The 16448-nt window shown below is 38.9% G+C and overlaps 3 protein-coding genes across 3 annotated transcripts; 1 reads left to right on the top strand and 2 right to left on the bottom strand.

Annotated features, from left to right (window-relative positions):
• The first annotated feature begins 3675 nt into the window (after positions 1-3675).
• On the top strand, positions 3676-4924 carry LOC135633484 (chlorophyll a-b binding protein 8, chloroplastic-like). The gene is made up of 3 exons (XM_065142967.1): positions 3676-3907; positions 4034-4095; positions 4178-4924. The coding sequence occupies exons 1-3, from the start codon at positions 3761-3763 to the stop codon at positions 4791-4793; spliced, it is 825 nt and encodes a 274-aa protein (XP_064999039.1). The 5' UTR covers positions 3676-3760; the 3' UTR covers positions 4794-4924.
• A 228-nt stretch (positions 4925-5152) lies between these two features.
• Positions 5153-9616, bottom strand: LOC103976970 (protein GAMETE CELL DEFECTIVE 1, mitochondrial). The gene is made up of 3 exons (XM_009392343.3): positions 8789-9616; positions 6469-6658; positions 5153-5574 (listed from the first exon to the last, which is right to left on the bottom strand). The coding sequence occupies exons 1-3, from the start codon at positions 9523-9525 to the stop codon at positions 5347-5349; spliced, it is 1155 nt and encodes a 384-aa protein (XP_009390618.2). The 5' UTR covers positions 9526-9616; the 3' UTR covers positions 5153-5346.
• A 481-nt stretch (positions 9617-10097) lies between these two features.
• On the bottom strand, positions 10098-15590 carry LOC103976971 (probable protein phosphatase 2C 66). The gene is made up of 5 exons (XM_009392344.3): positions 15159-15590; positions 12889-13275; positions 12507-12624; positions 11962-12185; positions 10098-11008 (listed from the first exon to the last, which is right to left on the bottom strand). The coding sequence occupies exons 1-5, from the start codon at positions 15480-15482 to the stop codon at positions 10451-10453; spliced, it is 1611 nt and encodes a 536-aa protein (XP_009390619.1). The 5' UTR covers positions 15483-15590; the 3' UTR covers positions 10098-10450.
• Positions 15591-16448: the final 858 nt, after the last annotated feature.

Genomic DNA, 16448 nt, shown 5'->3' with positions numbered 1-16448 from the left:
TCTTTTTACAACAAAGCATCATAGTAGTAGATTACCCAAGATTTTATTTACATCTTCAATTTGTTCATCTATTTGAGATGATAAGTATTCCTATATAATAGGTAGGTGCCAAATTTCTATTATAAACTTTTTCTAAAAATGACTAAGATATTTAGTATCTCTATAGATTTAGGAATTCTATGAAGTTTGATCACTTCATTGAAATAAAGCTTAGAAGCATCTATCATCTTTTTGCAAGGAATAAAATATATCATTTTGAAAAATCGATCAATAACAATAATAATAGAATTGTACCTTTTTAATTTTTTGGTAGACTAATTACGAAATCCATACTAATATCTTTTTAGGGGGCATTAGGATTTGGTAAAGGAGTATATGTGCCAAGATTCTGAATTTACTCTTTTGAACTATGGTATATCTTGCATCTTTTTCACATAATGTGCAACATGTCAGTAAATTGTCGGTTAAAAAAATTTGAGAAAGACTATTTTTTCTCTCACAAAATAATCTTCTAATCCGTCAAAGTGTAGTTCTTAGATAATATTCAGAAACACAAAATTAAGTTCCACGAAAGAAAATTCATCTTTCATAACATAATCTAATCTTGATGATGACTCTGTATAACTCTCGTATTACTTTAAAATCTTCATCATTAGAGTAATATTTCTTATTGCATCAAATCCTTGGGCGAGTGCATATGTAACTTTATTATATATTTCGTTTTTAATGCTTAAAGACAAATATATACTATTGTAAAAATGTTACTCATTTTGCATATTATCTTGAGATTTATTTGAGAATTTATATGTTTAAGAGTTTCATAATCAAAATTTAAGATAAATTCTTCTTGGATTAAATAATGTCTCAATTATCGTAGTGCTTGAACAATAGCATAAAATTCAATATGAATAGTTCTTTCTCGTATTATTAAGTTTTTTATTAAAAAATATAGATGGATATTCTTCTTGACTAAGTATTCCACCATTACCCATATAAAAAGCATCACAATCAACTTTAAATATTTTTAAAAAATAATAAAATAAAAACAAGAGTAGTGGATAATTTCATCTTTAGTGGTTCAAAATTATTGTTTGCCTTAATTGTCCATTGAACTAATTTTTTTTATGCAATCGGTTAGAGGAGCGACACTAATACTAAAATTTTGAATAAATCGATGATAAAAGATTCTAACCCATGAAAAATTTAAACATTTTATAGGTGTTGAATCTCGGATTTTGATGATGACGTCAATTGTCATTTGTTATCTAATCCATATGTTGAGATAAGTGTGCAGGATTAACTACGATGAAAGTAAGACATGCAGCAGGAGTTACGCCGGAGTCAAGACTATGATCACATTAGGAGTTCGAGAGTTCGACGGAAGTTCGGACGATCATCGGAGGTTCTGCGGGAACAAATCCGAGAAGTCCAAGAGCTTGCCAAAGAAGCTCGTCGAAACTCGCCAAGTGGATCGCCGCAAGTCCAGGAGTTTGCCGGAAGTCCGCCAGAGAATCGCCAAAGGTTCATCGGATGTTCGCCGGAAGAAGCGATTGACGCACCGGAGCAAGTTGCAGTAAATGTCTTAAGAAATTCGTAGTTAACACGATGATTAAGTTAGAAATGAGAGGTGATCCCATTAACTTAATCTTGGAGCAATTGGGCCCTTGACAAACCCAAATTGGGCCGAATGGATCAGCCCATTCGGACCCAGATTTCTTGGCCAGAGGTGGCACCGCCTGGGTTGGTAGTGGCACCGCCAAGGGCTCAGTCTCCGAGCTCTGGCTGGGCGGTGCAACCGCCTCTGATAGAGGTGCAACCGCCCCAGTCAGGCGGTGGCACCACCTTAGCCCGGTCTCCGAGCTTTGGCAGGAGGTGCAACCGCCCCTGACAGGAGGTGGCACCGCCCAGAGGCTCAGTCTTCGAGCTCTATCAGGAGGTACAACCGCCAGACCTAGGAATTCCGGGAATTGACAGTTTTGAGCTCGAAATTCAAACTGGATTGGAGCCTATAAATATCCCACCCCTTCAGCAATGAAAGGGTAACAAAAACCACCGAAATCCTGATCTTATTATGTGATATTTAGAGCTCAAAAGTGTTGTAAAGGCCAAAAGTTCTTCTCCCTCTTTTCTTCCAAGTTCTGATCTTTCAAGAGAGGAGAGAAAATTCTGTAAGGGTTGTCTCCTAAGCCCGTCAAAAGGAGTGAAACTGTAAAAGGGCGGTTGGCCTTCACCTATTGAAGGAAGGCCTCTAGTGGACGTCAGTGACCTCATCGGTGGAGGAAGCTTGAAGTGGATGTAGGTCAAGATTGACCGAACCACTCTAAAATTACGGTGCTATCTGGTTTGCATTTACTTTGAGCATATTATCTTTACTGCAAACCTCCTCAATAACTTACTATCTTCTGCGCATTTACGATCGTGTTTTAAAGTTCAATATTTTCCGAATCGGTGTTTAGACGTAAATCAATTTTATCGTACGAACATCATATTTCAATTTGCGGTTACATTCTGATTTCCATCATAACTGCAAACCGCCTTTATAGATTCGCTTTAACTGCATCTCGCTTGATCACAAATTAAAGTGATTTACGAATCGGGTTTTCTATCGAAATCGCTTTTCTCGTACGAACGCAGTTTTAATCGTCAAAAGTTTCATTTATATTACTACTTCAAAGATCTAACTTTAGAAAAAATTTGAATGCAAGTAAGTATATCGAACATATCCTCGACACGTGGAATAAGAAATCCATACTTATGATAATCCGGTTGATAGCTCGACGCATATCACTAAGTTTCATCATTCTTTAGAATTAATAGAACTACAATGATTTATGAACTTAAATTTTTTCAAATATAACTCTTGTGCAATATATTTATAATTTATTTATTTAACTTTTCTTAATGTTCATTTGGACACATCCAGTATTTAGATTTGTTTAGCAAGATTACTCTTACAATTAGATCAATTCGATGTCTCGAAGAGGAATCAGGCCACTAAGAAGTTCTTCATGTCTTTGAATTATTCCAAAATAACTTATATTTGAAGAGAAATTTCTATGGGATGCATGAGTTATTTAACAACTAACATAAATATAACTTTACATTCTTTGATCATTGTCGCTGATACGAACAAGGTTGTGCCTTCCGATAATAATCATCATTCACATGGAAGGTTTTGGAAGGTGCAAAGTACGCCAGTGGCCTTTGGATCAGCAGCTTCCTTCTTCTTCTTATTCTTCTTCTTCTTCTTCTTCCAATATCTGCTTGTTGATGAATTTAGCACCTTAAATTCTTGTGATTAATTACAAGGAAATTAACATATGTTTGCATGGCAACTTGAGAAGGGAATGGAGACACACAGCTGCAAAAATATGGCCCATCAATTCTGTGAGGTAGAACAGGTGTTATCTAACCAGACTCGATGGAGGCCACAAGTCCTGATAGAAAATCTACTCATCACAAGATTTAATGGGGCCGCGAATGAATCGTCAGCCACCCACGCTCCAAACACTTCCTTCTTATCCGCTAAATATCCCACGTGTAGCAGCATCATTGGCGGCCATGTCAGGGCCTCATCTTCCATAGGCGAACCTGATATCGAATTTAGATTCCCGTGCCCCACACCGCTCGAACCAGCCTCATATTTCTCTCTTCCTGCCGGCCTCCATTCGAACTCACTCCTCTCTGGTTTCATTTCCATTCCCCCCCCCCTCAGCTACGACCGACAGGGAGAGGCAGGCAAGAGCGGCAGCAAACACCGATGGCAACTCAGGCTTTTCTCTCCTCGGTGGACGCTGGAAGGCAGCTCCTCGGGGGAAGGCCCCTCCGGTCTGCTCCCTCGAGATCTCTTGGTTCTTCGAGGAAGGCTTCGTTCGCCGTCAGAGCAGCTTCCACGCCTCCCGTCAAGGTCAGTCGCAACTTGGCACAGTAATCGTTTTGATCTCTTCTTGGATTAGCTTCTGCCGACCGGTAGTGTATGGAATAGCTTCTATCTCGTCACATGGATCCATGATCCGTCTGGTATCTTTTGCAGCAAGGAGCAGACAGACAGCTCTGGTTTGCGTCCAAGCAGTCCCTCACCTACTTGGACGGAAGGTAAAGCAGAAGCAATATGAGTTCGCTCATGGATCATGAGCTCCCTCTTCACCGGAACTTAATTAACTTGTCGTGGTTGCAGCCTCCCCGGTGACTACGGCTTTGACCCCCTTGGCCTGTCGGACCCCGAAGGCACCGGAGGATTCATCGAGCCCAAATGGCTGGCCTACGGCGAGGTCATCAACGGGAGGTATGCCATGCTGGGCGCAGTAGGCGCCATCGCGCCCGAGATCTTCGGAAAGCTCGGGTGGATACCACCTGAGACCGCACTCCCCTGGTTCAAGACTGGCGTCTTTCCACCGGCCGGCACTTACAACTACTGGGCAGACCCCTACACGCTGTTCGTGCTGGAGATGGCGCTCATGGGGTTCGCGGAGCACCGGAGATTCCAGGACTGGGCAAATCCAGGCTCCATGGGGAAGCAGTACTTCTTAGGTCTCGAGAAGTGGTTGGGGGGGTCGGGAAACCCTATCTACCCTGGAGGACCTCTCTTCAACCCTCTCGGGTTTGGGAAGGACGAGAAGTCGATGAACGATCTGAAGCTGAAGGAGGTGAAGAATGGGAGGCTGGCCATGCTGGCCATCCTGGGCTACTTTGCGCAGGCGGCGTTGACCGGAGTTGGGCCGTTCCAGAACCTGTTGGATCACTTGGCCGACCCTGTGCACAACAACATCTTGACCAGCTTCAAGTTCCACTGAGGGTGCTGCAGCTCATCGTGACATGCTTTGTTGCCACAGATTTATCTATCCCTTGTAACATCCTATCCATATGAAAGGCATTTGTGACTGGATTAATATCATACATTATGTGGGTTTCACCGTTGGTCGAACTACATGTGTCTGTGCAGCGATCAGTAGCCAACCCCATCAACAATCACAGAATTCCCGTGTCTCAAAAACAATTCAACCGATCAACTTCTTACTTCTTCATATCCTTCAATATAAACAAGCAAAGAACAAGTACATATTGTATCAAAAAAATTGCAAATTTCAATTGATTTTGATGGAAAAAACCCAATTATCGGAAACAAATTCAGCCAGACGTTATTGGAAACAAATTCACAGTATAACTAAAGCTCCTTCATACGACATCTGAAACATCATTTTACATTCTGCCTGATGCATGGCCTTTCCTCCCCTTTGCAAGAGAGATGAAAATCCAAAAAAGGTTTTAGCAATGCAATGGTTTCTTTAGCTATCAGACAAACGTGAGTGAGCATTGCATTGCCGAAAAGGATAAGCGATGCAATGGTCACTTGAAAGGAGGAAGTATCCTCCTCCTACGCTTGGGAGTCTCTCTCTTCACGTACATCTTTTCCATTTCATTCAGAGCACGGCTTGATCCATCAGGCAAGCTAACAAATTTAAAACCACCACCACTACCACGTTTATCACGGACACCTAACTTCTCGATGGTAAAGCTCCAGCCATCTGACGGCCGCCGCCTGCTATATTTGTGGAATTTTACCTCCCCAGCAACCTGGTGGAAGAAAAACAAAAGGACAAAAGTTTTACTAGTAAACGAGTCATGCAGGTCCTATACAGAAGAATAAACAGCATATAAGCCATACATGAGCCTGCTGATCCATTTAAAAAGACAGCTTCACTGTATTAAGCCTATCAGGGGCATATAATGTCGTTCCCTTCTTAGATTCTAATTTTTTGACAGAAGCCAAGAAAGGTAACAAAGAATTATTGAGCACAAATGTAATAGTCAATAGCAAAATAGGCTGTCAGAAGAAACAAAATTTCAAAACTTGGCATGAATTGTTACAGTGCCTAACCAGTCCCGACTAATACAAATCTTCAGTTTTCAAATGATACCTAAGCATGATGTCCATCCACATTCTCCAAATCATGATGTGCATATACAGTAATTCCAATAAATGATACCTAAGCATGATGTGCATCCACATTCTCCAAATCACTGTTATGAATTCCACTCTACATATCTAAACTAAATACAAAAGCAGCTAGGTACCTTGGAGATCTGCCATTGACAGCATTCAATACTATGACATTGGGGAACATAATTACGACAGAAAAGGAAACAGAGAGATGTAAGTCCGATCTATCCAGTGAAAAATTATCCGCTAAAAAATTAATGCACAATGTAAGTGTTTTCTAAACATTGCAACCGAGATCATGAAAGAAGAAATATTAGACGAGTAATGGCCAAATTAGCAACCCAAAATCATCAGCTAACCTAGGAGGTGCCATGTATCTCGGCAAGTACAATGTTAAATTTAACCAGTGAAAACACAATCTCCATTCGATGTTAGAAATGATCAAATATCTTTTCTAATGATTGCATTAAAATGCATCTTTTTTGGTGCATTAAGAAGAAATAATAACAGTAAGTCAGATAACTTACTTTTTTCTTATTGAAATTCAGTTTTTGTACAAATTCTTCATACAGCATTTGATCTTCCTTCACCGAGATTTCATAAAGAACTTCGTCACGATCTCTTGTGGTGCCATCCCAGTCCTCAGGCATGATCTTGAAGTCAGGTTTGTACGGAAGAGAGGCGACATGAAATTCCCTATCATGGGAATTGAAAAACCTGCAAGTGAACAGAAATGAAGTGTTAAATCTGCAACAATACAAAGGTTGATTTCAGTTCTTTTGCAAGTTAACCTTAATGCCAATTTGACCAAATTTAATTAACCCATTAAAGGTATCTAATATTTTTTCTAAAATTTGGCAAGAAAAATCAATTAAATTCAGTTTTGCCTAGCCCTGCTCTATAGTGGAGCAATTCAAATTAACACCAAAGCAAGAAAAAGGCAAGATATCCAAAATCAAAATTATGTAACATGTCATATTGATGTCAAATATTCAAGAGTAGCAATTCCATGCAATGCCAGTGCAGTAGAAAATTTCCAAATATTATACACTTTAAAAAATTAAGACAAACCAATATTACCCAACAAATTACAACATGGACCATAACAAAGTTTCGCAAAGTGTTGCACACGGTTATGAACTAATTTATCAAAGTTGCATCAATCAGCTAATTGTACACTGAATAACAGAACTGCATAATATATAAAGAAAAGCAATTTGTTATTCAACATTATAAGCTTCCGCTGGGCTAGATGAAAGAAGTAACCAAGCACATAAGACAGGGAGCAAATGGGCGATAAAATATAAAGAAAAGAGTCTCTTTCCCTTTTACTTCCATGCTATAAACTTCATCATCAGGCCTCACTGATAGATGCCCCTCAAAAAATTAAGACAAGTAAATATTTCTCAAGTAATTACAATATGAACCATAACAAAGGTTTGTGAGTACCGCTGTATGCAGTTATGTACTAATGTATGTAAGTTGCATCAATAAGCTCATTATATACTGATATCAGATCTCTATGAGATATGAAGAAAATAAATTTGTTGCTCAACAGAAAAAACTTTCATTTTGCTAGATGAAAGAAGAAAACAAGCGCATACGACAGGAAGTAAATGGGACATAAAACATAGAGAAGAGAAGAGCCGCTAGCCCTTTTACTTTCATGCTATAAATTTCACCATTGAGACTTGCTAATAGATGCCCCTTCTCTTTCCCAATTAGACTGAATAACACCTATTTCTACTCTTATAAGGACTATATCATTGGGAAGCTTGCTAAAGTGTCTTGCAATCAATCAGTCCACTTTGCCATATTTCTCAATCACTATGAGCATATCAGTTATTAACAATATGTTCTTTTTCCTTTCTAAATACATATCCTAACAATATTTTTAAGAAGTTCCAAACTTAATGACATCACATTTGGAATGTGAGATAGATCATGTTGGAGAGCTGCAAGCCTCCAACTCCTGTACATATTTTTTTGCACTGTCTAACTTAAATGCCTAGTTTCAAAATTTTCAGGTCTGACCACTTTATAATACGATACGAATAACTGTTTATTTTCAAGGGGTTGCTTGCTCACCCTATGCTTTCTTAAAAAGTCCTGTTCAGACTGATGCAGTCAACCAGGTGCAATTAAATAGAGACAAGTAAATTAAAGAACCATATAGAATCCCTCACTAAAATTTATAGAGACAATATGAATCTCCTTTTAACTTTTTAATCCAATAAGACTCCTAATTTGAGTCCTACATATGATTAGTGTTGACTCAATTAGATTCCTACAGCAAAATATAAAAAACATTTATGTGTTTTACCTATTCAACAAATTCGATTGATTGATACAAGTTGATTTTTTGTTCGATGAATCAATGAAACAATATATAGACTAATAGCTGCTTCAGCGGCTGCAATGGCTATAATAAAGATTGAGAAATTGTTTTTCTTTAATTGGCAACCATCAAATATATCAGAAAATGTTACAAGATTGATATTAACCAAATTTAGCATAAGCTCAAGACACATAAGTGCTATCATCTATTTCCCCCTTTGATGTATTATCTCTCACTTACATAATAAATAGCATCATAGAGTTTTGTCATCACCATGAGGTAACTTATGAAAAATTAATTTTGCAAAGGTCATAATATACGGAGAATCAAACAGTTATCGCCATTTCATCTAACAAATCAACTACTAAGCACTTCTTTTTAATCCTATCCGATGCTAAGCTCAAATATTAAAAGGTAGGAAACAATGGCTTAAATTAAAAGAAACATGGATTAAGGAAACATTTAAAAAAAAAGCCCTTTTTTTTTTTCTTCTTTCATTTTTCACTTACTCGGGGAAGTTGTCCAGCAAGATCTCGACCGAGTCATCCAATGGTTTCCCACGCTTCTTTTCCTCCTCCTCCTCCATCTCTTTCAGCCACAGGATGGCGTGCACCCTCTGCCGCATGATCCGGTAATCCTTCGCCAGTCTTTCCACCGTGTACACCTCCGGGTTCTCCTTATGGAGCCGGTACATCTCCGCTTTCTCTGAATCTTTAAGGTATGACCCCCTGACCCCGGGCTCCCTCACCTGCTTCAGGAGATGGTACGTCTCCATCAACCGCTCCCTCCACCCATTCACGAACGCCTTGCTCTCCTTGTTGTCCTTCTCAAGCATTCGCAAGATCTCATCTTCGTCGTCCATCGCCTTCGCCTGCGCCTTCAGCTCGCTCGTCGGCGAGACCTGGCGGCCGACGGCCTCCCCATCGAAATGTTCCTTCGTCAGCCCCGTGGACCAGGAAGACGCCTCTCCCCAGTCGAGGCCGCCGGAGGAGGAAGAAGAGGAGGATTGGGGCTGGTCGGAACCACCCCAGGGATCCTTGCTCTCCCCCTCTCCGCCGCCTCCAGACTCGCCGAAGCCGGAGGAGGAGGAGGAGAGGGAACGAAGCCTCGTGGAGAGGAGAGCGATCGATCCGAATGGGACGTTTGGATCGGTGGATCGAGGAGGAAGCGGGGAGGATCTGACGAGGGAGACGAGGTGACGGGGCAGGCGGCGACGGAAGAGGAGTGAGCGTGTCGACGACAACATCTCGAGTGGGGTGGGAATGAGACTTAGGTTTTCTTGTAGCTACAGAGCTTTTCTTCTTCCGCCATCGAAGACGGGGCTTACCTTCAGCTTCTAGGGTTTATAGAAGTTCCCCGGATGGGTGCGGATCCCCTCCAATGATACATTTAATTCAAACCCTACAATTCCTGCGTCACGTTTGTTCGTCGCTGTGGGTCCCATCGCTGGGCTGAAACACAATCGATCCGTCCATATCATATCGCATGGCTGATATATATATATATATATATAAGATTTGGCCAAAAAGATGAATATACACAATCTTGCGCATACAAAAGTTAATTCCAACTATTATAGAAAAACAATCTTATTGTTGTACAAAAATTGGACCAAATCAGATGCACAAGCTGCATATAGATATCTTATACCAAATATTCTTGGCAAGAAGCTGCCATTAGATTGACAGGAAATATGAAGAATTCTGAATAGATATCCAGATAGATGCATAAACAGAAGTAACTCCACATACCTAACAAAGCAAGATGAACAGAAATGGATGCTCGATTGGTAGAACAAGAAAATGGAACACAAAAAGATGCTTGAACAAGAGAGCACATAGGCTGTTCTTCACATAGGTGGGAGGCAACACATGATTCACAGGCTTCTTTCCACACAAAAACTTTGTACATGAGAAAAGAATCCTGTGAGGTCTAGACCTCCAGCATGAGCAGAATATAATAACAGAAGATAGGTCTTGCGTTGCACTTCTACAATCAATGTAGATAACATTGCTAATCCAAACTTAATGAGAACATTGGGTTCGGAGAAATTTGCAGTACAACAATTTTCAGATTTACTTCCCAATTGTAAGGATTTTTTTCACCTTGAACTTCCTTGTGTTTGAGCTGGGCAATAATAGAATGACCACGTTGCATGTGACTGTGGCTTCTTACAACCATTTTTTCCAACTCGAGGATCTCTTATCACCAGATAAAAATCTTGGAAGATTAAGTAGGGAGTTCACCCTGGTGATACCTTCTAAGGCAGACCACTCCTCCTCCTCTGTGGTGGATATACAGTCGGCAAGGCTCCTGGTAGACTGGGATCTTTCGGTCACAGTTTCCAAATCAGGTCCCTCTGATACTGGGACGATCTCGTTTGCACTGTGAACAGGATAAGAAGGTTCCAAAGCAGAAGTTGGAACATCAACAGTAATTAATTCATGTGTTTCTTGCTTGACTGTGACTTCTTTATCTGCAAGAACCAAGACTGCTGTCTCTGTTGACTCAGCATCTGATCTGTTGGAGTCACATTTCTGAACTGGATCAGATGATGAAATGGGTTTCAAGAATAGACAGACAACAGCACAGTCATCAATTTTTGATGTTGGAAACTTGAGTCGCCAGGCTCGTACAGCACAGTCAACAACAGCTCTTGCAGCAGTGCTGCGAGTGGGAGCAGAACCAACCACATCAACTACTTCCTTGTTGGAAAGAACATCCCAGACCTGCACATAATCGATTCTCATATTGAAAACTTCATCAGCTTCTAAACAAGAAGCTAGTGATTCATCAAGAAATATATAAGATGCAAAACTGAAGGTTCCTAGATTAATAATCTATTATCAGATTCAAATAACTAGTTGTACTGCAATAATATACACTTGCAAGAAAATAAAATCAGAATTCCATCACCAATCAGAAATTAGGGGCAAGTTCTTGCGATTATAATTACAAATTTGTGATTATCTCAAACAGATATTTAGAGTATGCATGGACCAAAAAAAAAACCTTTCCAAGGAATGGATTAATTCAGAATTGAGATCATGCTCTGGACAGGACATCCTAGTGGGAGCAGTTGAATAAGAGCAAATTTGAAGCATCATCACTATATTCATACTGATTTACAGCCTTGCAACTCCAATATCTGATTGTATGGATGACAGTGACTGGAGAAATACAACTTCTCCACAAGTACTTTTCTCCATAATTTTAATATTAAGGTGCAGTATTCTCATCTACATGTAGCAGGACAACACTAAAAGAGGGATTCAAAGTAACAAAATTTCAAAGTTTCTGTCCCTTCCCAGAGACAGAAGCAAAGGAGTGAAAAACTGAATAGGCACAAGTCCCACTTGTGATAGCAAAAGAGGACTATGTAAAGGGGTAGTTTTAGAAGAATGATGTTGATCATAATCATTGAAGTGTTAGTCTCATTTCAGTTGACTCAAAGGTTGTAGACCAAAGCACCATAAACCAGAAGAATGGCTACAGATCGATCAAAACATTCACATTCGCAATAACCTAGAAAAGGGATAAAGATGGAACTGTAATTAAAACTGAAAAATAGGCTTAATAATGCATCGTATGAAACTTCTGGAACTAATTCTAAACCATTATCTTTAAGAAAGAAATCCCAAAATACATGATAAAAGCAACTAAACTATTATAAGAGAAGTACCCCATCAGTTGCAAGAACTATAAACTCGTCTTTCTCAGTCAGGTGACGATATGAAATTTCTGGAACTGATATTAGACCATAATCTTTAAGACAGAAATCCCCAAAAGCTCTGGCCATCGCCAAGCCAGGGGAGTCATTGTTTGGCAACCAAACTCGTGCAACTTCTGGTTCATCCTGCAGTGCAAAAACTCGTCCCTTGCATTGCTGGATTCTAGCAGCTTCCCCTAATGACAACATTTCAAAGTTTAGTCCTAGACAGACCTCATAAGTTAATAAGTTTATTAAAACTCATCAACAATGACAATGGATATCACTTATATACGTAGAAAAGAAGATAAAAAAACTGCATCGTAATGAACATGGAAATGAATTCTTTCACTTCTTATAACAGATGGATAAAATGCTGGCAAAATCCAAGATATTTTATACTTCAATAACAAAGTCATTACTCAATGAAAATATCCTAATTGAAAGCAAAAAAATGCTCCATTCAGCAAGGTACTATGCCAAAAGGCTTTAAATGTCACATGGAAAGAGATCATTACTAGGAAGATTGGGCTTCAGATCAACAGTCAATTGCACAGCAGTCAAATTATTTTCCTTATCCCGTGTTCCCATTATCGCTCTTGAGTCGCCAATGTTCCCGATAACAAGATCTTGTCCCTGGTATGGTAGAGTAACACAAAATTTAACAGCCAGCATATGGATAGAAGGAAAACTGATTCCTAATATTGTTTAGCAAAAACTTAAAAACCAGCCAAGCAATCACTTGTTTTAGAATCTGAAATTGCAAACAGTAGAATTGGAAGCTTCTATGAATCTAGCAAATCTAGAATCTCTGATAAATCCAACTCGGAATCTGAGAACTATTTAATCACCAGTAAGACGACCAATTCAGAGAAACTGAAAGATTTTGCAACACAATACCTGCTTTACCACAGTAACAGCTGTAGTTCCACTGCAGAAACAGTCAATAGTTGGGTGAAACTTCAACTCTTTGTCCATCGACTTGAAAGACTTGAGAAAAGACTGCTTTAGCGGAAGATACATCTCAGGCAATTTTTCATTCTCATCAACATCTAATGATTCACCGCACTCATCATCTATGCTCATAGATGCTGTTTCTTCAGAGTTCATACTCCCAGAGATGCTACCATTTGGATCAGGACTCTCATGACTGTTAAGACTAGCTCTCCATTGGGTGGACAACTTGAGAGGAAGAGAATCTCTGACTTTCTTGGAAACCATATGACCATACGGACCATGACCATCAAAAACCCCACAGAAAATGGTGTCTTTTGTCAAAGAGAAATTCTACAATCACAAATGTGACTATACATAAGTTCTCAAAAAGTTTACATCCTAGCTTTTGAAACAAAACCAAAATGTATTATTGGTTTGTACAACAAATGCTTTTCCAAGTTATCTGAATGAACCTGATAAACACAATATACAAATACTGAAGAAGTTGAACTGAGAAAACTGCAATATAAAAATAAGGGACTTCAAAATATATCATTAGACATATGAGGCATGCGCCTGAAAAGGCACATGGAACAATACAATCATGTTGATGGTTAAATTAAGTGTAATTGAAAACCAGATTCAAGTATCAGAACCAACAAAAGTTAAGCTTTATAGTAAGAATATACTAACTTGGACGTTGTGCCTGCTCTGAGTCATCTCTCTTGGTATTTTATGTACTTCATATGTGTCTAACCAACCCAATTAAACAAAGGTATGATACATGTGGTAATTTATGGATGATTTAGTTCTCCATTTTATTAAAGCTCAGTTTTGCCTTCCAGAAGTCCATTTTTGCTAACAAACCTCCAGAAAGGAGATGCATATATAAGAAATTTAAAAAGCTAAATACTTTAATCTTTTATTCAACAACACAAGGCATAGGCAATCTGATGGCCATCAATTCTTATGTTTTTCATTTCCTTAAAGATGCCTGGTGGCTATCATGAAAGTCCCATTAATGACTTAAGGTGGTCCCAATTTCACTGCTATGACCAGATGAAAGAAATACAATGAAGCCACAAATGGTACATCATAGTACTATTAGTTACAAATTTTACATGAAAGCCATCTTACCTCGATAGATTTGTGACTGAATTTTGCACATAATAGTTTCCTTGGTCTTTGGTATGATGCCAAGCTTCTCCATAACATTTTGCAAGACATAGAAACTTTCTGATGACAATTCTTTCACACTATTACGTTTATGGTTAATTAGTAGCAGAGACCATATATATTAGTCACAATAAATACGCCTTACTCTAACTTTCCTACAAGAGTGACTAATAAGTCAGAGTGCTAAGTAACTTCTACCATGCATTAAAGCAATAAATAATGGAGGAGGGTTACAAACTCATGCTAACATATCAAAGATACATTAAACATCCTAATGTTATAGATAAAGGGCGAACATTAGAGCTAAGAATGAAGCTCAATTGCATATTCAGAATAGTAAAAAGGAATTGAAATATGCCAATTTTGGAAGATTAAATTCAGCTAAGCTTTACAAAGTACTGATGATGACCATTATAAGTGTGAGCTCTTTTGACTATTTCAGGCTCCTTTTGCTAAAGAAACATGTTCTAAATTTATGCTTTTCTTGTAAAAATCACATGCTAGGAAAGAAGGACTCTTAATATTCACTTATGAAGGAACAAAGAAAAGGATTTTTATATGTTGAGGGGAAAAGGGATCGGCCACAGAATTTTGTTAAAAGAACAAGATACAAAGAAAAAACATCAGAGGAAACACATACAAGGAATGGGAAAATCATGCTTCAAATATACCACCGTGCAACGTATTGCTCCCAATGCAAATGTTCAACCTTCCAATTACGTGTAAAATCTTCAACCGTGAGTTTTGTTCCATACGATCTCAAAAGGTATCCGCATTTAAAAAGCCAAATATCCATATCCAACATATTTGAAGAATATTCAAAAAGAGCAAAGGTCACGAGAACATTTCCAAAATCAGACATAAAGGGACTGAATCTAATTAGAGATGACATTTTTAGAGTTAAAAACACATTAATTTGATGCTTCTATCTTGATAAATGGAATAAAATTTCACCGACGTGTAAAGACCAATTCTTGCCATCAAATCCACGTGGTATTAACAACGAAAGTCATCGTTTTTTTATCCCATGAACGAAAAAGGAGTTCGAGAGCCGATACCTCCCACACAATCATGGCGTCCTGGTTAGTCCCCTTCCTTCCCTGCTGCGTGTAGAGGCATGCCGCCTCGCTGGTGCCGTTCAAGAACATCCGTCCGGGCACGCGGTCGAGCTCGTCCTCCTCGGCCTCGCCACTGCCGTCGACCGCCGCACGCCGTCGCCCCCCGCCTCCTCTCTTCTGCTTCTCCTTCATTGCCTTCTTCCGCCCCCTCCAGCTCCTTGATCGGAACCGCGAGAGGCCCGAGGAGCCACCTCCCCGGGGGCCCGCCGTTAGGGTTCTGTCCACCGTCGCCGGCGACGAGGAGGACGAGAGGCACGAGCCCATTAAGTAAGAGAGAGAGCGAGAGATAGAGAGATAGAGAGAGAGAGACTGGAGACTGGGAAGAGTGGGCGATGGAGGCGTGGGGCTGCCTGTTTGCTTGTTTTATTACTCTCAAATGGCAGTTTCTTTGTGTGCTTTTAATATATATATATAAGCGAATTTTCGAAAAAAAATATTATATATATAAACGAAATTATATATATATATATATATATATATAAAAGCGAATTTTTGAAGAAAAAAAAACCTCTGAGTTTAAGAATTTTTTATATGGTGCTCCAACTTTTCAAAAAATTATACCCTAATTATGTAAAAAAATAATTATTTTTTAATAAATTTATTCTTTTTTTTTTTCCAAACCTAACGTCAATCTTGTTATTGCAATCTTTGTTCGTGATCCTTTTGCGAGTATTATTGTCGTCATCTTCGTATACACGTATAGGGGCAATGTAGGGTATAGACGACGATAGATCTAATAGTAATCATAAGTAGAATAATCATTTTATGAAAAAAATATTTTATAATTTTTTTTAATTAGAACGCCATACGAGAAATTATTAAACCTAAATATTTAAAAAAATTCACACATATTTTTTCTTCGAAAGGCATTCACTTGCTTTGGCAAATGACAACACTTTGTTTTAAGTCTCGTTTGTGAATAAGTAAAGCAAGTCAACACAAGACGATAGGGGTTCTAATACAAGTCAAAATTGGGATGTCATGCATCAAACTTTTTCATGGTTGAATCATTCAATAACATCAGTGGCACAAATATAGTAAATGTGGCATGGGTAAGACCAAGTCATCCCATTTAGTTATTTGCATATAAGAGATATATATATCTAATGATGAGTACTTTTTGTTTATTTCTCTTTGTCCTGCCCTTTTCCTATATAAAGTAGCAAGCAAGAAGGAACCCTACCTTTGGTTGCCCACAACCTGAAAATGAAAGAAAGGAAGCTATTGCTT

The sequence above is a fragment of the Musa acuminata genome, chromosome BXJ3-3 (genome assembly GCF_036884655.1).
Source record: "Musa acuminata AAA Group cultivar baxijiao chromosome BXJ3-3, Cavendish_Baxijiao_AAA, whole genome shotgun sequence".
Classification (NCBI taxonomy): domain Eukaryota; kingdom Viridiplantae; phylum Streptophyta; class Magnoliopsida; order Zingiberales; family Musaceae; genus Musa; species Musa acuminata.
Note: the sequence above shows the minus strand (reverse complement) of the source record. Positions and strands in the feature narration are given on the sequence as shown.